The 20,570-nt window shown below is 56.8% G+C and overlaps 3 protein-coding genes across 4 annotated transcripts; 1 reads left to right on the top strand and 2 right to left on the bottom strand.

The window, feature by feature from the left end:
• Positions 1-1,512: 1,512 nt before the first annotated feature.
• On the bottom strand, positions 1,513-13,366 carry DDB1 (damage specific DNA binding protein 1). The gene is made up of 27 exons (XM_036384105.1): positions 13,212-13,366; positions 12,442-12,590; positions 12,224-12,340; positions 11,153-11,374; positions 9,824-9,938; positions 9,628-9,725; positions 8,776-8,934; positions 8,324-8,407; positions 8,056-8,172; positions 7,627-7,729; positions 7,456-7,531; positions 7,268-7,376; positions 6,874-7,052; positions 6,630-6,793; positions 6,442-6,549; positions 6,027-6,234; positions 5,833-5,928; positions 5,550-5,661; positions 4,980-5,103; positions 4,577-4,741; positions 4,150-4,244; positions 3,856-4,026; positions 3,275-3,384; positions 2,952-3,121; positions 2,739-2,841; positions 2,393-2,516; positions 1,513-2,101 (listed from the first exon to the last, which is right to left on the bottom strand). The coding sequence occupies exons 1-27, from the start codon at positions 13,270-13,272 to the stop codon at positions 2,018-2,020; spliced, it is 3,423 nt and encodes a 1,140-aa protein (XP_036239998.1). The 5' UTR covers positions 13,273-13,366; the 3' UTR covers positions 1,513-2,017.
• A 48-nt stretch (positions 13,367-13,414) lies between these two features.
• TKFC (triokinase and FMN cyclase) lies at positions 13,415-17,762 on the top strand. The gene is given in 19 exon segments (XM_036384106.2): positions 13,415-13,543; positions 14,180-14,222; positions 14,308-14,497; positions 14,572-14,682; positions 14,766-14,771; positions 14,774-14,946; positions 15,017-15,095; positions 15,194-15,283; positions 15,396-15,430; positions 15,527-15,611; positions 15,689-15,778; positions 15,862-15,978; positions 16,149-16,268; positions 16,343-16,480; positions 16,737-16,843; positions 16,935-17,038; positions 17,118-17,151; positions 17,258-17,347; positions 17,428-17,762. Coding segments are annotated over 18 exon segments (1,743 nt in total). The 5' UTR covers positions 13,415-13,543; positions 14,180-14,216; the 3' UTR covers positions 17,596-17,762.
• Positions 17,763-18,175: 413 nt separating this feature from the next.
• Positions 18,176-20,565, bottom strand: LOC118687241 (lysosomal membrane ascorbate-dependent ferrireductase CYB561A3). Of its 2 annotated transcripts, none has more exons than XM_036384107.2 (6): positions 20,483-20,565; positions 19,440-19,645; positions 19,168-19,376; positions 18,940-19,094; positions 18,558-18,714; positions 18,176-18,445 (listed from the first exon to the last, which is right to left on the bottom strand). In XM_036384107.2, exons 1-6 carry the CDS (start codon positions 20,521-20,523, stop codon positions 18,422-18,424), a joined length of 792 nt encoding a protein of 263 aa, XP_036240000.1. In that variant the 5' UTR covers positions 20,524-20,565; the 3' UTR covers positions 18,176-18,421. The 2 variants fall into 2 exon arrangements, with proteins under 2 accessions (XP_036240000.1, XP_036240001.1); XM_036384108.2 differs by lacking the exon at positions 20,483-20,565 and adding an exon at positions 20,272-20,323.
• Between the last annotated feature and the right edge of the window lie 5 nt (positions 20,566-20,570).

Genomic DNA, 20,570 nt, shown 5'->3' on the forward strand with positions numbered 1-20,570 from the left:
CTTCCCGCCTGCCTTCCCGCTGGCCCTTGGCCCTGCTCCTCCTCCTCCCGCCGAGCCGGGAACAATGCGGGATTGGAGGGGGGCGAGAGCGGGGGGGGTCGCCAGCGGCACCCACCCACCCCCCCCAAACCCACACGGGGCCCTGGGGTCACCCCAGGGTTGTCCCGTTCAACTGGGGCGAGTGGGACCCATCCCGGCCATTCCTGCCCTGGCTGCGCGCCGGGGAACGGGGTCCCCCCCAGGTTTGGGAAGCAGCGGGAAAGGCGTCCCCCCTTCTCTCCTTTCCCACATCTGGCAAAGATCCGGCATGGCCTCTCCCCACCCCTCCTCCTCCTGCTCCTTCTCCTGGAGGCGCTGGGCCGCCTTCCCAGCCCTGCACGGGGACCCACGCGGCGGAGAAAGGGGCCAAGTGGAGCCGGGATGGTTGGATGCAGCCAGGAGGGAGAGGGATGCTGTGGGACACCCCACTCTGGTGACCCCCAGATTCCCCCCGGCCCCATGCCCCCATCCCAGGGCAGGGAATGAAGCAAAGGTTGGAGGCAGGTAAATGATTGATCCCATGGAGCAAAAGGTGCTGCTGCCTCCAAAATTCCCAATCCAGCATGGATTTCTCCCCAGAAAATCCTGCCCAAGGGTTGGGATCACCCAGGCAAGACACAGCCCCCTTCCAACTAAAAACCACGGTGGGGTGGGGTCATGCTGTTTTTTTTAGGAACCCAATGCAGCCATGAGAAGCTCCTGTCCTAAGGGAATGTGATCCCAAATCCCTGGGAGGCAGCTCCAGTGGCAGTGGATAAATGATCCAGCCCTAGCCAGCAGTGCTTTTATCCCAAAAAAAGCAGGGTGCCAACATTGCATTGGCACCACCACCCCCAGTTTTGGTGGGGAAAAAAGAGCACTGCCAGGTCCTGGGCTGTGCTGCTCCCTGGGCCTCCCAAAATTTGGGAACAGGCTGCTCCAGGCAGGTAAACAGAGCCCGAGGTAACAAAAGCAGCAGCAGCAGCACAGAGTCCAAGGTCACTCCCTGCTCCCCCAGCTCTCGGAAGAGATGTCCAAATATAGCCTTGTCCCTGCGGTCTCCTCTGGAAACACAGGATGGAAGCGGGAGCCAGGGATGATTCCAGCACGAGGTGTCTCTGGGAGGGAAGGATTTGGGGAAAACCCGCAGGGAATGGGACTTGGGAGGCACTTAATCAGGGGCTACAGGGGAGATCTAGGCAGGGGAGAGCATGGTAAGATCCAGGATAAGCCCCAGATTCCATGAGAGATGTGAAGGAGGTGGGAGACCACAAGAACTATTAATGACTAGCCAGAGGCTGGAAAATCCAGCTTTCCCAAAAAATTCCATTACAATCTGCCTCTCAAGGCACTCACAGTGCTACTGGCAACCAGACAAGGAACTAAAATTTCCTACAAATCCAAGAAAAGCCAGAAAAATGCACCTGCAAAACAGGTGTTCCCAAGATCCCAGAGCCGAGGACACGGATACCATCATTCCTCAGGACACAGATCTTTCCTCTTGGACTACTTTATTTGGTAAAACTCCGAAATCAGCAACAGCTTAAACTTCCCAGAACTTCCCTCCCTGAGCAAGGCATGGATCCTATGGAGAGTTATCCCGCTCGTCTCCAGCCTCAGCTGCTCCTCCAGCTTTGATTCCTCTTCCAAAAAACCACAAGGAATCAAAAAAAAAAAAAAAAAACCAGGATCAAAAGCAAAACCAAAAGCCAAAAAAAGTAATAAAATATCTAAGGACATCAGGGAAAAGGGAATCGAGGCGAGGGCATCAGATCCCAGTGGATCACCCAAGGAAAGGGACAGTTCTGGGTCCAGCCAATTCTGCAGAATCCATAAATCCCAGCAGGAGATGACTGACACCTCCCCAAATTCCTAACAAGCTGCGTCCCCTGCGAGATTCCGTCCCCCTCTGGCCACTGCTGCCAGTGTTGGGCACAGCTGGGGAAGGATTCCCTTGCTCCATGTGGAGGGCAGGGGTAGGGAACAATCTCGAGTCCTGCTAATGGATCCGGGTCAGCTCCTCTACGATCTTGATCAGGTCATCCACGGTGGCTTCCCTCTTCATCCCGCTTCCGTCGTCGATCTGCACAGGGAGCAAAAGGCATTGGAGACATTGGCAGGTGCCAAAAAAGATTCCCAGATCATTCAGGAAGGTGTGGATTTAGCACTTCCCAGAGAGACTGTGGCTTCCAGGGCTTCCCCTGGAAGTGTCCCAGGCCAGGTTGGACAAGGCTTGGAGCAACATGGTTCAGTGAGGTGTCTTTAAGTTCCTTCCAACCCAAACCATTCCATAACTCTACAATTCCATGACTTACTGAGCCTGGATTCCTGAGCAAGATCCTTGAAGGATCCAAGGCTACATTCCTAAGCTCACCTGCAGGTTTGCCACCACTTCCTGCATCTTGGGCCTGCTGATGTCCAGGAAACTCTCAATCAAGTCTCCATCAATGAATCCTGTGGCTGGCTCCGTCTTCCGTTCAGTGTGGAACGATCTCCAGGTGCCGCTGTCAAGGAGCCAAATCCACAGGGAATAACACCAGCCCTGGACATGGTTAATGGTGGGATGGCAGTGCTGGGTTAATGGCTGGACTCTGTGGTCTCACAGAGATTTCCCATCTTCAATTCCATGATTGCTCAGGGCAATGGCAAACCCACTCCCACCCTCTCCAGCTGGTAAACTCCACCCAGCACAAGCTCCTGGCTGGAATGCTAAAGGATATAAGGAATGCTCAATCTTCCCCACGCTCTTGATGACTTTGTTGAGCCTGTTCTGCATGTCCAGGAGCAGGTTGTACCAGCTTTCCGACAGGGATGTCACCAGGCCTGCACAGGAATAACGGTCATGGGAATGTGGCAGGGGGTGGAGCTGGATGAGCTTCCCAACCCAAACCATTCCAGGACTCTGCAGGGAATCCTCAGCCCTTGCTCCTTACCAATCATTCCATTGACAGTGCCAAAGAGCACGGATCCCTGGGTGGGTGTGGAAGTCTCTCCCAAGTTCTGCATGACCAGGGATCCGTGGCAGAAGACATTGACGAACTCTCCCAGGTGGGATAATCCCACTTCCTGCAGGTGCTGCCGCTCCTCGTCCGTCGTGGCCGCACTGGAATCCCAAACACCGCTCAGTCCCGGATGGGGGCACTCTGAAACTTTCCCTTGCTCCCAAAAGCTGGGAATACTCCTCCAGTTTTCCTGAAGATCCCATAATCCATCCCTCCCAGCATGTGCTGTCACATCACATCCCCATCCAGTTTACCTGTCCTTCTGGCACACGAACAGATTGAAAGCATTCTCCGCTCCCAAGAAATTATCATCATCCAGGATCTCCACGGCACTCATCCAGTTTGGATTGAAATCCCGGGCAATCTGGAAGGGGCCAAGAAGGGACACGCTGTGTCCAGGTGGCCTGGCCTGGGATCCTGCATCCTCATCCCACCCAACACCAATATTCAGGAGCAAGGCAGTATCCAGGCATGTCCCTCTCTGCTCCAGGAAGCAGCAGAGCAGGAAAGGCACTCCTGGAGATGGTCCTAGTCCAAGTGGCACTTGGATAACATCCTGAGAAAGCGTGGAGCAGCCTATGCCAAAGCCACTCCAGCAATTTAAACCCCCATTCCAAGTGGACACCAGGCATCCCAGATGGCACCTCCCACCCACCAGGCACCAGCTGCTCTTCCCACAGCCAGTTCCCTGGAAACTGAGGGATCCATCCCTCCAGGAACCACAGGGATCCATGTCAAACCTTATCCAGTCAAGCTAAACTCCTCCTTTTATCCCCTCCAACACCATTCCTGTGCCCAGAGCTGTCAGAATTGATTCCTGGCACCACTTCCTTACCTCCTCGAAATTCCCTTCCATGGGTTTGTAGGCCAGGAGCAGCACGGAGCGCATGAGGTCTCCCACCAGGATGAAATCCCCCTTGGTTTTCAGGTACAGGGCCATGATGTTGTTGTAGTGGTTGCACTCCGTGCGCAATTCCTTCTCCGCTGTCCACTCGTACAGGCGGACCTGTGGGATGGGACACGGATCGGGATTCTCCAAATGGGAGCTGGGATATGCTCCTCAACAGACACCTGGCTGACATCCAGATCCACAAGCATGCTCCCAAAAAGAAGTCAGGGCCTTGCCTACCGTGCTGTTGATGCTGGCTAACAGCTTCCCGTTGAATTCCACCATGGAATACACAGCTCCCTTGACCTCCTTCTCAGCCAGGCTCTGCAGCTTCCCTGGAATAAAGCCAGGCATTACTTGGGTTGTTTATCCAAAGAGTGGGAAGTCAAGGGGGTTCAGCCCAGCTGGCCTGAATTTTGTTTCCTAAAAAAACTGTCTCTGAGGGGGACAAGTGACATGGAAAGCAAATCCCAGAATCCAGGGCTGGTGAGGGATTCTCAGGCATCTCTCGGAGACAGGGGGAAAGGGAACACAGCACCTCAACAACAGATTCCTTGGGAAAAACTGCCTGCTACTATGACACAAGATCTTGGGGGCTTGAGGAGCTCATCCCTGATCTCCCACCAAAAAAGCTGGATTTTTCCAGGTGAGAACACCTTGATCTTACCATCGGAGTAGTGGAAGACAACAATCCGGCCCTGCTTGGGCTCCGCTTCCTCGGGATACACCATGGCAGTGCCCACAATGAAGTAGGTGTTGGGATCCTTTCCCAGCTTGCAGGAGACCAGGCTGAGGGCGTACTCATTTTGCAGGAATTGGTGAGCATGGAGCACTGGGGGAAAAAAAAAAAGCAGGAAAGGTAGGAACAACTGGGATTCCAAAGTCCTTAAACTGAAAGCTTAAGACATATCCGAGAGATTCCCTGCCCTATTCCCCACCACTTTGTGCCCATCAAAAATTGCTCTTCCTTAAATCTTATGGCTGATGTTCCTCCAGGAAAATGCTTTGGCTGAAGCTCCCCATGGCTTCTCCAGGATGGGAAAAGCTGGATTTTGGAATGGGACAGGTACCTTCAAAGGTGTGCTGGTCTATGATGAGCAGGTTGTGCACTTCCACCTCCTCTCCGAAGGATGTCTCGTGCGGAGCTGTGCTGCTGGAAAACAGCTTGCTGGTGCTCACACTGCTGGACAAGGCCTGGGAAACAGGAAAATCCATCACATCCTGGTGCTACTTGGGATGTCCACACAGCCTCAGGTAGCCAGTGAGTGGGCAAAGGAATAGGAGAACAGGTGGAGCAGGGAATGAGTAAAGGGACACACACTCCCTGCTCCTGGCAGGGATGAGTGATGGTGTTAATCTGAGTTTACAAAGAGCTGGTTTCCAGAGCTGGATCCTTGGGAAAAGGAAAACTGGAGACCACACAGAAGCCTGTATGGGATGTGGAAGGAGCAGCACCCAAAAAAGGGGATCAGGTGGAACAGTGGCTGTGTCACCCCCTCGGAGAGATCCCACCATCCCATTCCTCCCCAGCTGAGGAATGGGACTGGACTCACAGCTTTGGAAAGGAGGACCATCAAGGAAAACCTGGATCAGAAATTCTGATCCCCACAGCATAGGGATGACCCAGTCTGGGATCTCACCTGGGTGCTGGCACTGGGTCTGAGCGCTGTGGTGCCCCCACTGGCATCCTGCACCTCAATCCGGCTGGAGAGCACCCCAAAGCACTGGGATACCTCCTGGTAGCAGATTTTCCTGTGGGACAAACAGAGCCATGTGGGTGGGAGAGCCAGGAAAGGCCATTGCAAGAGCTCTGGAAGCAACAAGAGCTGTCTGTTTGCTCCTGGGATGGCAACATTGCCCCAACTCTTGTCCTGTGCAGCAGAGCACCCTGATCCCAGGAATCCTCATCCCAGGAATCCTCACCTGGGCGACTCATAGAGGGGAACAGTGCGGATGTGCAGCTTCTGGATCTCATCGATGGTGCCAATGGTCAGGGTGCTGTTGTTGGCCAAGGCCAAACTTGTGGGGGAAAAAAAAATCATGGAAAACTGGGTGAAACAGCAAGAACCTCCCTCTCCTCCATATCCCTTAGGATCAGGAACTCGTGGCAGGCTCACCTGTCGGGGTATCCGTCGGAATTGAGGGGGCACATGTAGTTGACCTCCTTGAGGTTGACGTTGGAGAAGACCAGCTTGTGGTTGCTGCTGTAGATGACGGTGGGGCGGTCGGAGCAGGCAAACACGTTGGTGGTGGACAAGGAGCGGAATGTCCTCAGCACCGTGGGCTGCGTGCCCAGGGTCACCTTCTTCCTGTCACTCAGCAAGCCTGGATTCAAAGGGAAAACAGACTGGGATATGCCACAACACCTCAGGGAAAAAAGGATTGAGGCTAAGCACACCCCAGATTTAAGAATCCATCTCCTTCCTTCAGTGTGCTGGAGAAATCCCCCAGCCCACAGCCAGGCCCTGAGCATGAGGCTGAGAAAGCAAGGAGGATCTTTCCCAAAAACTGGAAAGGAAGGAAAAAGGTCACCTGTCTCAAGGCTGAGGCCGAAGTAGAAGAGAGCTCCGTCCCCCAGGGCACACAGGAGGTAGTGGCTGCTCTCGAAGGTCGTCATCAGGATGGAGCGAGGGATAATCTCTGTGGGAAGCAGGCAAAGGGATGGATGAGGTCATTCAGGACATGGACAGTGACCACTGCCACCCTTGGGAGGCTCCTACCTCCTCCCAGCATCTCCTTGTGCAGCAGCTCGAAGGACGGGAGCTTCAGGATGCGGGCAGAGATGTCGGTCCAGAGCCCGATGGCACAGAGCGGGGACATCCCGTTGGAGTCTCCCAGGGGGGTGATGTCCAGGCAGGCCACCTCGTGCTCCATCTCCGTGCAGCTGGGAGGAAGAAGAGAGGACAGGTGTCTGCCTGGATCCCAAATCCCAGCATCCCCAGAGCCCTCAGGATGTGGGCTCACCTGATCTGCCGCAGCTCCTGAGGCCGGATTTCCAGGTAGTACAAGGCTCTTCCCACGGCCACCACCACCTGGTTGCTGTTGCAGGAAGCGACGCTGATGTTCTTCCCATTGGGCTCTTTCCACTCACTCACCAGGGATTTGGGCTCCTGGCTGACCAGTCGCACCGAGGCAGACGTGATCTGGGGAGACAGGAAAAATAATGGAAAACAGTGTTTCCAAGGTGGCTGGCACAGCAAGAACCTCCCTCTTTCCATATCCCTTACAAACATGAGCCCAGGATCCTGTTTGCTGATCCCATCAGCTCAGGGAAGCACTCCAACCTCTGCTTTGGATATGTCACAATCCATACGGCACCAGGAGAGCCATATCCATGTTTTCCTCATGCTGGATTTACCTGGATCAGCTGCTGATGTGCCACATTGCCACAGAAGAAGGTCTGCTGGTCATCCACAAATCCCGTGAGCTCTGTCTCTTCCACTTCCTCTCCGTTCAACATCAGAACCCTGAGCAGGGAAGGGAATTCCCATTAATTCCTGCTCCAACATGGGGCTAAGAGCCTGGACCAGCTCACCCCACCTTTACCTGGTCTGGCCAACAAATGACAGCACCAAGGTGTTGTCTGTCTCCCGGTGTGGATCCGACCTCAGTGGCCACAATCCTGCAACAAGGAGGCCACAGTTCCTCACAATTCCACATCTCAACCTCATCTGTGCCCACCATGTCCCCCCTCAGGCTGTGGAACACCTCCCACACCTTTAATTCCCGGCAGGTCGATGCTGGCATGCTCATGGATCCCGATGCCGTTACGGATGATCCGCAGCGATCCCTCTTTGAAGGCCCCGGAGCAGGTGACCAGCTGGAGGAAAAGCAGATGGACTTTACCAGCTGTGGCTGGGAAGCTTTCTCACTCTTCTCTGTGAGGTCCCACTTCTCATGGAAATGGGGAAGCCATTCTCGAATCATGGAATTCTGGAATGCTTTCGGTTGGAAGGACTGAAAGATCCACCAAGGCCAGGCTGGACAGGGCTTAGAGTAACCTGGTCTACTGGAAGGTGTCCCTGCCCATGGAATGAGATGTTCCTTAAGGTCCCCTCCAACCCAGACCATTCTGGGATCCTGTGATTTTATGGACACACTCGGGCAAAAATTCCCAGCAGTGGGAGGGAAAAGCAGGGATGTTACCTGGCCTTGGCCTTGCCTCTCCAGGTCCACCACGCACATGTCCACGATGGGCCCGAGGTTGGTGAAGGTCTCCATGGCCACCACGTAGGATCCCTGCTCGTTGCTGTCCACGTTGAGCTGGGAATAAATACTGGAATCAATTTCCGTCTTTCAAGAAGCAGGAGAGGGAAAGGGTGGGCAAGGAGGAGACAGGAAAATGTATCCACATCTCCAGGTTTTGACGGAAATTGAGTCCTGGGGGAACACACAGCCAGGAGCTGCCACGCACCTTCACGAGCTGGGAATCTCCAAGCCTGGAGCCAACAAACACCACTCCGTTATCCAGGTAGGTCAGGCACTCAGCAATGGATGTCTGGGAAATGGGAAGAGGCAGGTGACCCTCCAGTGGCATGGAAAGGTCCTGGCACACACACACACACACACACCTTCCACCACTGAGCTGTTATCCAACAGAAACACCCTGGGCAAGGTAAGGGGATTTAATCCCTTCATAAATCGCACAGAGTCCAAGCTCCTCCCAGTACAGGTACCAGGAAAAAAAATGGGAAGGAGGTATAAGTTTTAGTGCCCAGAGGGAATTTTCCCAACAGTTCAGGGCTGTGTCAAATGTGAAGTATCAACACCTCCAGCTCCCAGAATTCCCACTAATTCCTGAACAGCGCCCTTCCAGACTTGGGAGAATCCCAGGCAAGTGCCAGGGATGACCCAGGTGATTCCTACCTCTCCCAGCAGCTCCACACGCAGATCCTTCAAGGTGACAGTGCCGTCCATCTGCTCCTCCTTTTCCAGGAGCAGCATGAAGAGCCTCCCTTCCATGTCTCCCAGCAAATACCGCGATCCGTTGGGATCCACGCGGTTGTGGCACACGATGGTGCTTTGCTGCAGGGAAAGAAGGGAATTTCAGGATTCCACTGGAACAGCCCCAAACTGGTCCCCAAAAGTTCTGTGCAGGTGACATGCTCCCAGCTCCAGTATCCCACCCCTTCCAGAGCTCCAGGAGCAGACCGAGACCTTCAGGCACCAATATTCCTGTTTCTTCCCCCAAGATATTTAGCTTGTGCTTATTTCCATCTTAAAAGGACTTTTGGATGGCAATTCCAGCCCTCTTTCAGCTTGGAACAGCACCTCAGCCATGGCATTGGTGCTTCCTCCTGCTATTAAATGTGGGTAGTGGCCTGTTATTCCCACAAAACCCACAAGTCCAATTGCTGTCCTGAAATCTTTAAGCCTTTTCTCCTCTGAACAAGTCTCCAAGGGGCTCATCCATGTTTTCCACTGCCTGAAATGAAACCAGGCTCTGCCCTGGAACTGTGCCCAGACCATGCACTAATTCCTAATTAATCCCATTCCCTGGGGCCCAAACAAAATTCCAAGAGCTCTACAGAAAGAGGAGGCACACAGGGATCATGGATGTCCCTCAGCCCCCAAAAACAGTGACCAGGAAGCCAAACCTCTGGAAGTCCAAGTAAGTGGCACTGTTAGACCACAGCTGGGACAACAGGGGTTTGAATTCCTGTCTGGAAGGCCTGGGAAAGGAGGGATTTTTTGGGATGCAGTCCTGGATCTCCTCACCTTGATGATGGGAGGAGCGATAGCCAGATATTTATCCCCATTGTGGTAGGTGATGGATTCCTGCCCAATGATAATGGCGCCTCCGAAGGGCTCCGGCACTGCAGGAGACACAACAAACATGAGACAACCTGCCTGGAAAAAAGGAGCCATTCAGCCTGGAAAAACATGGGAAGATCTTTTACAAACAAGGCCCAACCTGCAATGACCATGGAGGCTTCGGCCTCCACGTTTTCCTGCTTCCAAGGGCCTTTGTTGAATTCCTTCTCCCGCAGGGACACCTCATATGTCTTCACGTGGCGGCCCTGAGGGTCCTGGCAGAGAAGCAAAAGTGGATGAGATTCCAGAAGTGAGGAGATTCCACCTCACCTCCCGCAAAAACACCCATTCCAGGGAGCTTCTGAGGCTTCTCACCTCCTCATCCTCCTCCACATCCACACGCCACCATTCTCCCGAATTTTTCCATATATAATTACCCCCTGAGGAAATCCCTGAGCTGGAAAAGACTGGGAAGTATTTTTCCATTGTTTTACAATGATATGGGAACTGATAATTCTGGAATTTGTGTTCTTCTGACAACCTGGGAAGAAGTGGCATAATGGAGTATCACCCCCTCCTCCAGCTCTTGCAAAGGTTCAGGAATTCAGGGGGTTTTATCATGTTTCCCTGTAGTTCCCAAAAATTATCCCAGCTGCTGCTGTCCTATTCAGACCAAGCCCTGGAATAATGGGTAATAAATGGAGAAAGAATCAAGGAAACAGCTTGGAAACATTCTCCTCTCCATAGGCAGGGATTGAAACAATCCAGGGGTTTATGAGTCAGAACTGACATCCTGCTCCTGCTCCAAGGGTTGAAGTTGTTTTGACATGGATTTTGGAATCCTTGAAGTTGGAAAAGCACTTTTCCAACTGTTCCCCCAAAACCCAGGTATGTGGTGACAATGTTGTTTCCTCCTTCAGGAAGTTTGGGGGGGATCCAGCAGTGCCCAAACAAGGAATAATGGACACAATGCTGGCATGGGATTTTAGCTAAGTTTGGGATAGCCTGGAATTTAACACAGGAAAGCTAATCCCTTGCTCATTTAGAACAGCAATGGCTCGTAGGATCAAAAAGGCATCCAGAGAAGACCAGGAATGCTCCTCCCATGAGGAGCCAAGTGATGTGAGAGGTTATGAATCCTCTTTACACACCTGGAATCACCTCCCAAGAATAGCAAGCAGGCCACTGCCTTGTTTTTTAAGGAAAGGCTCAAGTCTTGCTCTGGGAAACAACTGGTTGTGGATCTTGCTGGAAAGATCCTTAAACTCCTCCAGGGGGTATAACAAGGAAAATTCCCACCCAAGGCAGAGATGCCCAGGAATCCTGTGGGAAAGCTCTGCTTCCTCCCTCCCAGAGCTGGAAAAAGGCAGTATGGAGGAACATGGACCTGGAGGAGCTGGAATCATCCCTCATTCTGCCTTCCAAAAAGCCTTTGGAAAACCTTGGGAGCCCTTGGCTCCACCTGGGTAATCCGTGGATAAGCAGGCACCTGGTAGACGAAGCAGATGGTGGGAGCTTGGCAGCCGTAAAGGAATTTCACATCGATGACCTGGAGCTCTTCCAGGCGGATGTTGAAGGCCTTTAACTCCTTGTTGTCCCGATCCAGAGGGATGACCTTGAAGAGGCCGTCGTAGAGGCGCAGCCCGATCATCCGGCACTCAGGATCGATGATCCCGATGATCCCGGTCTCCGAGGGCCGCCCAATGCGATCCTGAGGGAGAATTCCAGAGAGAGGGGAAAGGGGATTAGTGCCAGGATAATATCCCTGAAAACATGGACAGGGGTTAGCTGCCAGCCCTTAGGTGAGGAATGGCTCCTTGCACACTTCCCAACAGGCCTGAGAATTCCAGCTGGGAAGCCACCAAGCCTAAGGAGGAGACGCCTTTCCAACTGCCTCACTTGGCAGAGCTCCCACACCGCACAGCTTCACCCCAAATTCCCACAGGACTCATTTCCCAGGGAAAATTCGGCCTCACAAGGAGTTTAGGCTTTCATTTTCCTTAAATTTAACTTGTTATTCCACAAGGTCTCCCAAGAATATAGTTGAATCCATAGGGAAAGGACTTGGGGCATCCTGGTCTAGTGGAAGGGGCAAGGGGTGGAATGAGATGATCTCTAAGTCCTGTCCATCCCACACCATTCCAGGATTCCATGTGCCGGTCTAGATGAGATATTGGGAAGAAATCCTTCTCTGTGAGGGTAATGAGGCCCTGGGATGGATTTCCCAGAGAAATCGTGGCTGTTCCATCCCTGTGGAAGTGTTCCAGGCCAGGCTGGATGGGGCTTGGAGCAACCAGGGATAGCACAAGGTGTCCTTGCCGACAGAAGAGAACTGGATGAGCTTTAAGATCTCTTTTCCAACCCAAACCATCCCAGAATTCCACGAATCCTTCCATAGACCAAGACTAACTCTGGAAACATCCTGTGACCCATCCCAGATCCAGCAGCCGGCAAGGAACCACCAACAGAGCAGCAGAAATCCAACACCCTGCTGCACCAGGAGGGCAAAACCATCCCTAGGGAAGGGCATTCCCATGCCAGGTGCTGCATCGCCCCTCACCTGCACGTTTCCATGGGCACGGGTGATGATGTCAATGCTATCCCCGTTCTGCTTGTATTCCAGGATGCAGGCATTGTACTTGGCCGTCAGGATGAACAGCAAATCCTTGCTCTCCCCCTGCCCAGAAAAACCCACAGTCAGTGCAAATTCCAGGGGTGGAATTCCCATCCCAGCCCGCCCAGGCGGGCACAGCTCCCTCCCTGCTCTGCCACAGCCACCTTGGGGCGGAAGAGCTCCATGACGGCGGTTTTCCCGTACATCCCCACTTCCTTGACGGGCCGGAGCCCCTCGGCCGTCACAACGTAAATCTCCAGCCGGGTGTTTTTGGCAATCAGCAGGTTCAGGTCCTCCGCAGAGGTGAAGTGTCCTGGGAAAAGAGGGAAGGAATCCCAGAGGAGGGATGAGCTGCAGCTCGGGGAGCCAGGCTGCACTTCCACAGCACCTCCCTGGAGCATCCCAAAATCCCAGCAGCTTCCTTCCACAGTGCTAAATGCTCTCAGCAACTGCTTTCTCTCAGCCTGCACTCCTTGTTTTTCTGCAGAAATGCTCTTTCCACTGTCTTTCCTCAGGAATCCTCATTCCTGGGGTCTCTTCCCACCACGCCCAGCACTCCCAAGGCTCTTGGAGCTCCTGTAGCTTCCCCAAATCCCACTCTCTCTCACTCCTATTATGGATTTCAGGAACACTTTGATCTTTCCTCTACCCCAAAATTCCCCAGTATCCCCAGACCTTCCGATACCCCAAAACCCTCCTGTAAACCAAAATCCCCGGTACTCCAAAACGTACTCCAAAACCCATCCGTGAACCCCAAAACCCTCCCGGTACTCCCAATCCCTTCCCAGTGCCCCAAAACCCCCCCGGGACCCCCAGCGCCCCCCGGCACCTTTATCCCCCTGTGTCTCCCGTACCCCCAGCCCCCGGTACCCCATAACCGCCCTCCCACGCCGCCCCAAACAGGGTGCTCCCGTCACCCCCCTCCCCGCCGTACCGGTGACGCAGCCATTGACGGCCGTCGGCTTCTGCGCCGTCACCACGTAGTTGTAGGACATGTTGGGGGAACCGGGAGGTCCCGGCGGGGCGCGGGGGAAACCGGGGGGAACGGAGAGCGCGGCCTCTCCACCGCCTTCGCCGCCACTTCCGGGAAGTAGGCGCACTGGGCCGCTCTAGCCCGCTGGGAGGACTTGGGAGGAGCAGACGAGAAGAGCCGCTCTAGCCCGCTAGGAGGACCGCGAGGAGCAGCCGAGAGGAGCCGCTCTAGCCCGCTGGGAGGACCACGAGGAGAAGCCGATAAGGGCGGTTGAAGGGCCCCGCAGAGCGCAGGTGTGGAGGGGGATGCGCGGGGGGTCTCCTCCTAAACCCACTGGACCCGCGCTGATCCCACCCTGATCCCACGCCGTATCCCGAAGGGAGGGGCCCGCATGGGAGGGTGCAGCCCTCTCCCTGTAGCTCTGTGCCCCCGAAACCTGGGGTAGGGGTCCCCGCTGTGAGGGGGGAGCGTGGATCCGTTAAGGGCCTACACTGAGAGGAGATCCCTGAAGGTGGGAGTCCCTCATCACAAAAAAAAGGGGTCGCTGGGTGGGGGGGGGGGAAGGTCCCATCCTGATTTCCCGCCTCAAAAGGGCTTCCCTCATTGAGGGGGGAGCCGTCACTGTCCTCTCTCACCCCAAAAAGGCGGCCTGTTTAGAGGTTATCCCGTCCTGGCGCCACATTCCAAAAGGGCGGCCTGGCTGGGTGCCGGGGGAGTGGCCCCGTTCTGGCGCCTCATTCCAAAAAGAGCTCCCTGCCTGGGGAGGTGTCCCTGTTTGGAGACTCCAACGCCAACCCCATTCCCACCAGCCACTCCCCATAGTATCACCATCTCATCACCCCAGACACCATCCCATCCCGCCCCCTTCCCAGCCCCCCCCTCCGGACCGCTGTCCATTTCAGACTGGACCTTGCCCTCTTTGCAGACAGATTCCATCTTTGGCTCCGAGTGCTGCACTCAGCTTCCATGGAGGTGAGCCTAGAGCAGGGGTGTTGGCATTCCTGTGGGGTCGGCATTCCTCCTTTTCCCATCCCACCGCTCCCCATTTTCCCCACAGATCCCCAAAAAACTGGTGACAACGGTGTCCGGCTGTGCCGATGACGCACTGGCCGGAGTGGTGGCCTGCAATCCCAGGCTCCGGCTGCTCCAGGGACACCGGGTGGTCCTTCGGGATGACCTGCAGGCCATCCGTGGCCGTGTGGCCCTGCTGTCCGGGGGGGGCTCCGGCCACGAGCCCGCCCATGCAGGTGAGAGCCCCCCCCTGTCCCACCCGTACCCGCCACCCACAGACACAGTGCCGAGCCCTCTTCCCTCTCCACAGGCTACGTGGGGAAGGGAATGCTGACCGGAGTGGTGGCCGGAACCATGTTCGCATCCCCGTCCGTGGGCAGTGTCCTGGCGGCCATCCGGGCCGTGGCACAGGCCGGAGCAGGTTGGGAACACACCGGGGTGGAATTGTGGGGTTCCTTCCCTGGGTGCTGCATCATTCCCGTTGTCTCCACATCCATCCTGCAGCCGGGATCCTCTGATTGTGAAGAACTACACCGGGGACCGGCTGAATTTCGGGATGGCCCTGGAGCGGGCGCGGGCCGAGGGGACCGACGTGCGGATGGTGGTGGTGGGCGACGACTGCGCCTTCACCAAGCCAGGGAAAGCCGGGCGCCGCGGGATCTGTGGCACCATCCTCATCCACAAGGTTCTGCTGGGACCCTTCGTGGGGATTTGGGGAATTCTGGGGCGTCACTCACTCGCTCTGCCCGGGACAGGTGGCGGGAGCTCTGGCCGAGGCGGGAGCGAGCTTGGATGAGATCGAGAAGAAGGCGATGGCGGCTGCCAAAGTCATGGGTGCGTTGTGTTATCCCATGGGAATGCTGTCCTGTGTCCCCCAGCCCCTGAACCCCAATAATCCCCCGAGTTTTAACAGAGCATTCCCACCTGCACAGGTACCCTGGGGCTCAGCCTGTCTCCCTGCAGCATCCCAGGATCCAAGCCCTCCTTCCAGCTGGCTGAGGATGAGATGGAGCTGGGGCTGGGTGAGGAGGGGCCCCTTGGTGTCCCTCTTGGGTCCCTGGAGGGTCCGAGTGTCCCTGCCCCTCCGGGGAGGCGTCACCAGGGCTGGGATGTGACACGGCCCCATCTCCGCAGGGATCCACGGCGAGGCTGGAGTGCGCAGGATGAAGGTGAGGAGGAAATCCTGCTGCTTCCTCCCCATTCCCAGATCCTCCTATTCCCAGACCTTGCCACTCTGCTCTTCCCCTCCTTTGTGCCCCCTCCAGATGCTGCCGGCAGATAAGGCTGTGGAGACGATGCTGAAGCACATGACAGATCCATCCAGTGCTTCCCACCTGTCCCTGACCCCTGGTAGGTAGCTCCCCAGGACCCTCTGTGCTCCTCCAAATCCCCTGGATCCCAGTCTCACCCTGCCCCCCATCCTGCAGGATCCTCTGTGGTGCTCGTGGTGAACAACCTGGGTGGATTGTCCTGCCTGGAGCTGGGAATTGTGGCCGGAGCTGCTGTGCGCTGCCTGGGTGAGTGCAGAAGGGAGCTTGGGATCCCATTCCCTGGCTCTGGCTGCTCTGGAATGACCCTGTCTCGATCCTGGATCCCGCAGAGAACCAAGGGATCCGCATCGCCCGGGCCTTGGTGGGATCCTTCATGACGGCGATGGAAATGGCTGGAGTCTCCCTCACCCTCATGCTGGTGGATGAGGAGCTGCTCAGGTTGATCGGTGAGTTCCCAGTGGGAATGTGGCCTGGGATTGGGGCACGGGGGTTTCCACATGCTGGGTGATGGGACACAAGGTCGGTGGGATGTCTGGGGGTGGAATTCCTGGCTGCTGGATATGCCAGTGAGGATCCAATGGGATCCTGAGCCACCACATGCCTCTGGCTTTTCCAGATGCCAAGACCACGGCCATGGCGTGGCCCAACATTCTCGCGGGACCGGCGACCACCCGGAGGGAGGAGGTGCCAGCACCGACTGAGCCACCAAGGAAGCCAGAGGATGAGACTGGAACTGGTACAAGGCTCCCATCCCTTGTCACATGCCTCAGTTTCCCTCGGGAATGTGCAGGATGCATCTCCTCTCCGCAGGGCTCAGCACGGCGCGGGTGCAGCGTGTCCTGCAGCGGGTGTGCAGCACCTTGCTGGATATGAAGGAGAAGCTCAATGAGTTGGATCGGGGAGCAGGTGACGGGGACTGTGGCCACACCCACGCCCAGGCGGCCCAAGGTGGGTGTGGGGAACATTATCCAGGGAACTGTGGGGAGTGCTGCCCCAATGGCACCTCCCAGGAGTGGGGAGTTCCCCGGGACATCCCTTCTTGGGACTGAGGAAACCTGGGTGTCCCTTCCTGTAATTGTATCCTGGAATGTCTCTGCATCCGGGCAGCTTCCCTATGGAACTGAGGGCTGTCCCTGCTTGTCCCCACAAGGCACAGGGGACTGCAGGGCCACCTCCCATCCTGTTATCCCTTCTATTCCCACAGCCATCCAGGACTGGATGCGGTCCCGGCCGCCTCCGGCTGCCCCAGCCCAGCTGTTCTCCGCCCTGGCTGATGTGGTGCTGGCGCAGATGGGAGGCTCCTCCGGAGTGGTGAGTGGGAATGGGAATGGAAATGGGAATGGGAGAACACACCTGGGAATGGGGCCGTGTTTCCAGGCTGAGATTGATGGTATTCCCAAAGCTCTACGGGCTCTTCCTGACGGCGGCTGGCCAGAGCCTGCGTGGCCGCAGCGATTCCGCAGCGTGGGCTGATGCCATGGACGCCGGGATTGAGGCCATGCAGAGGTCAGTGCCAGGAGCTGTGGAACCCCAGTGCCCCCTGGGAATTCCCAATCCCCCCTGAATTTCCCTGCATCCCACACAGGTACGGAGGAGCTGCACCAGGAGACCGGACAATGGTGAGTGCTGGGAGAGCCCAGGAGCCGGGAAGGCTTCCAGGAAGATGCCAGGGAGTTCCCACCTGGCCTCAGCCCTGGCTTCCAGACTAATTCCCACTCTTTTCAGCTGGATTCACTGTTTGCAGCTGGACAGACTCTGCATTCCCTGCGCAGTCCCGGTGCTGACCCGCTCCAAGTGCTGGCGGCAGCTGTCCAGGTATGAAGAGCTGGGATAGTGGGACAATTGGATGGGGATCCCTGCCATTGTCCTGGAGAACACCCTGTTTTCCCCGGCAGAGCGCGGAGGCGGCGGCGGAGGCCACCAGGCACATGGAGGCTGGGGCGGGCAGAGCCAGCTACGTGCACTCATCTCGGCTGGAGCAGCCCGATGCTGGGGCTGTGGCTGTGGCAGCAGTGCTGGGAGCGGTGCTGGAGGGGATGCGGGACCCCCTGGGCACTCAGTAATTACAGGGATGTGTATCCCTAAAAATCTGTGTCCCCTTGTGGTGATCAAAACGGTTATCCCAATAAACCCTTGTCCCCTGCCATGTGACAGGGAGGTGTATCCCAACAACCCCCTGTGTTCCTTCAAGGATGTTTCTCAATAAACCTAAGGACATGGCCCCCAGTAACCCTCTGTGTCCCCCATGCTAGCCTGGAGGGGTGGGATGGTGGAATTTGGGGGTGTGGGGGTGCCCCCCGTTGCTCCAGGCTCAGAAGGGAGATGGGAACAGGGATCCTGTGACTGGGGGAGGAAGGAAACCCAGGGTGTGGAGGGGAAGCCACAGAGCTCACATGGTTCTGGGCACGGGGTCTGGGGGCGAGTCTGAGAAAGAGGCAGAGGAGAAGCAGGGACAGGGCAGAGCATGATCCTAAATCCTGTGGGGTGACCACGGGGAGATGTCCCATGTCTCCAGGGAGGCAGGGAGGACAAGCCCTTGGAAGGGACAGCTTGGCTTGGCCAAAACCTACTCCCAAGCTCCCACCTCTCCGACCCCAGCTCCCAGGCCCTCCCTTGTCCCCAGGGATTTGAGTGCCAGAGCCCTGCAGAAGCCAATGTTTTATTCCACGTCCATGAGGTCCCTGAGTGGCTCCACCCTGAGCCGGATCCTCTGGAGTGGCAGTGATAAGGATGCTCCTCCTTGTCCCAGCGAGGCTCTGGCAGCTCCAGCTGCAGCATTGAGGGATGGCACCGGCAAGTGCTGGGGTTGGGCATGGCCCGGGATCCAGGCAGGAGCTGCCACGTGGAGGCACAAGGATGCAGCTTGGCAGTGCTGGGAGATCCCCAGGATCAGCGCTCAGCAGAGAGCAGGGGCTGTGGGAGACAGGGATGAGCCAGGATCCCTCAATCCTTCCCCACCCTCAGGACTGTGCTGGGGGGCAGCTTCCCAGTTCAGCTTCCCAGATCCACCCAGCGCGTCCTGTACCTGGCGGGAGTCCGGGGAGTCGGAATCCGGACGCTTCCAGCTGGGCCTGGCCAGGGCAGCCACCACCAGCACTCCAAAAATGAGGATGAGGAGCCCCAGGGTGTTGGCAAACACGGCCTCAGCCGGCAGGAGCTTGTACGCCATGGTCCCGTTCTTCCTGGAGTGGGGAAGAGAGGCTGGGAATGTTCTGGATATTCCCAAATTCCTCTCCCCAGACCTTGCAGGGAAGTGTGCAGAGAGCCACACACCTGAGGAAGTGCTCAGTTCCCTTTGCTCTGCGCTGATCCCTCCCAGAGCCAGCCCAAATCCACATCCTGAGCCCCCTCCCATTATCTCTGTGAGGGATCTTCCCAAGCCCACCCCACCCCTGCCCCTGACTCACAGGCTGAAGAAAAGCTTCTCGTTGATTCCTGACAGGCAGGAAGCCACGGACAACATGAGGATGGTGGAGCCAAAGAAAACATGGATGGGCTTGTAGAGTGCCCGGAGCCAGGTGGGAGCCCAGGGAAGCAGGAACGCTCCAAAACCCGCTGCCCACTGTGGGAAGAGAACGTGAGGGTGGAAAACTTGGGATGTCAGAGGGTTTAGGGGATGCAGGAGGGATTCCCACCTGGCAGGAGAAGAGCAGGACAGTTCCCAGCCCCATCCAGCTGTGCACTGAGTACATGTTGGGCGTCCCTTGGGAATTATGGAAGCAGAACACAGCCGCCAGCCCCAGCACGGTCAGGACGAATGCTCCCAAAGCCAAGCTGCCGTGCAGCACCTTCCAGGGAAGCTTGGGGCCGCTCCACGTGTGGGGAATGCGGTAAACCAGGGCGGCTGTGAGAAGGAAAAAATGTCAGGAAGGAGCCATGGCGGGATCCCTGCGCTCCCTCTGCTCACCTGCGCCGTAGAGCACCACCAAGCCCGTCACCATCAGCACCGGGTGCCAGTTGAACGTCCGGGAGCTGCCGTCCAGGGAAAAGCCCCCGCGCCAGTGCTGGCACCAGGTGCCCACCATGGCCACGCAGAGCAATCCCAGCGCTCCCAGGAAGGCACAGAAGGGCAGGAAGGGCACGTCCAGCATGGCCGGGGAGCGGTGGTGGCACCTGTGGGTGAGCAAGGAGCCGGCTCAGTCTCCGGATGCGGTCCCAGGGAGGAGCCACGGAAAGGGGAACTGGGAACCCCAAAAGGGTGTGGGGGGGCCAGCTGTTTCCCAGCCTGGGAAAGGTGACAGGGATGGAGCTGCTTCCCAGCCACGGATGGTGGCCCAGCTGCTTCCCAGTCTGGGAATGGTGGCAGGGATGGATCCAGGATGATGGCACCTGGGGATGATCAGGGTGCCTTTTGGGGCTTTCTGACATTGCCAGGAGGAAACACAGAAAGGGGAACTGGGAACGCTGAGGGGGTGACCAGAGTCCAGCTGTGCCCTGGACTGGGAAGGAGGCCAGCGATGGAAAAGGATGTGCAGAGCAGAATTCCTGGGAACAGCACCCCAGGGAATGGCAGCGAGGGGCTCTCGGTGTCAGCTGTCATGGTCCCCCTGGCAGGAACGCGACCGCTCTCATTTGCATGTGATTTGCATGTGCGCCCAGAAATGGGTATTTCTGTCCCCTCTGGGGACGGGGAATGTCCCGACACCCTCAAATCAGCTGCCTCACGGGACATAGCAACAGGAAAGGGGTGGAGACACGCGGCCCTATGGTTCCCCAAAATGTGGGACACAGAGACTCACGGATCTCCCAAGTCTGGGGTACTCGGTGCCATGGCTCCCCGAAATCTGAGAACACGTGGCTCCACAGCCCCCCCCCACCCAAACCTGAGGCTCCCCTGGACCTGGAACAAAACGCCCGGCCCTGACACCACGCAAACCCCAGAGCACGGGCTCCCTCGGCCCCTCCCAACCCCGGAGCCGCCCACCGGCTCTCCCAACCCCGGGGCTGTACCTGGGCCCCACCGCCCCCTCCTCGTCACTGGGCGCCGCCATCTTGGCGAGCGCCGCTCTGCCTGCTCATCTCTATGGTTTTCCCGCGC

Source organism: Molothrus ater, chromosome 6 (genome assembly GCF_012460135.2).
Source record: "Molothrus ater isolate BHLD 08-10-18 breed brown headed cowbird chromosome 6, BPBGC_Mater_1.1, whole genome shotgun sequence".
Classification (NCBI taxonomy): domain Eukaryota; kingdom Metazoa; phylum Chordata; class Aves; order Passeriformes; family Icteridae; genus Molothrus; species Molothrus ater.

Bases quoted from the DNA above. Each gene is read 5' to 3' on its own strand.
- LOC118687241 (XM_036384107.2), bottom strand. From the start codon at position 20,523: ATGGCGGCGCCCAGTGACGAGGAGGGGGCGGTGGGGCCCAG. The intron at 19,646-20,482 runs GTACAGCCCCGG...GCTCACCCACAG, and splicing joins GAGGGGGCGGTGGGGCCCAG to GTGCCACCACCGCTCCCCGG. The intron at 18,446-18,557 runs GTACAGGACGCG...TGTCTCCCACAG, and splicing joins ACTCCCCGGACTCCCGCCAG to CCCCTGCTCTCTGCTGAGCG.
- DDB1 (XM_036384105.1), bottom strand. From the start codon at position 13,272: ATGTCCTACAACTACGTGGTGACGGCGCAGAAGCCGACGGCCGTCAAT. The intron at 8,935-9,627 runs GTGAGGAGATCC...CTTTCCCTGCAG, and splicing joins TCGCTCCTCCCATCATCAAG to CAAAGCACCATCGTGTGCCA. The intron at 7,532-7,626 runs GTGTGGGAGGTG...TCCTTGTTGCAG, and splicing joins CGACCTGCCGGGAATTAAAG to GATTGTGGCCACTGAGGTCG.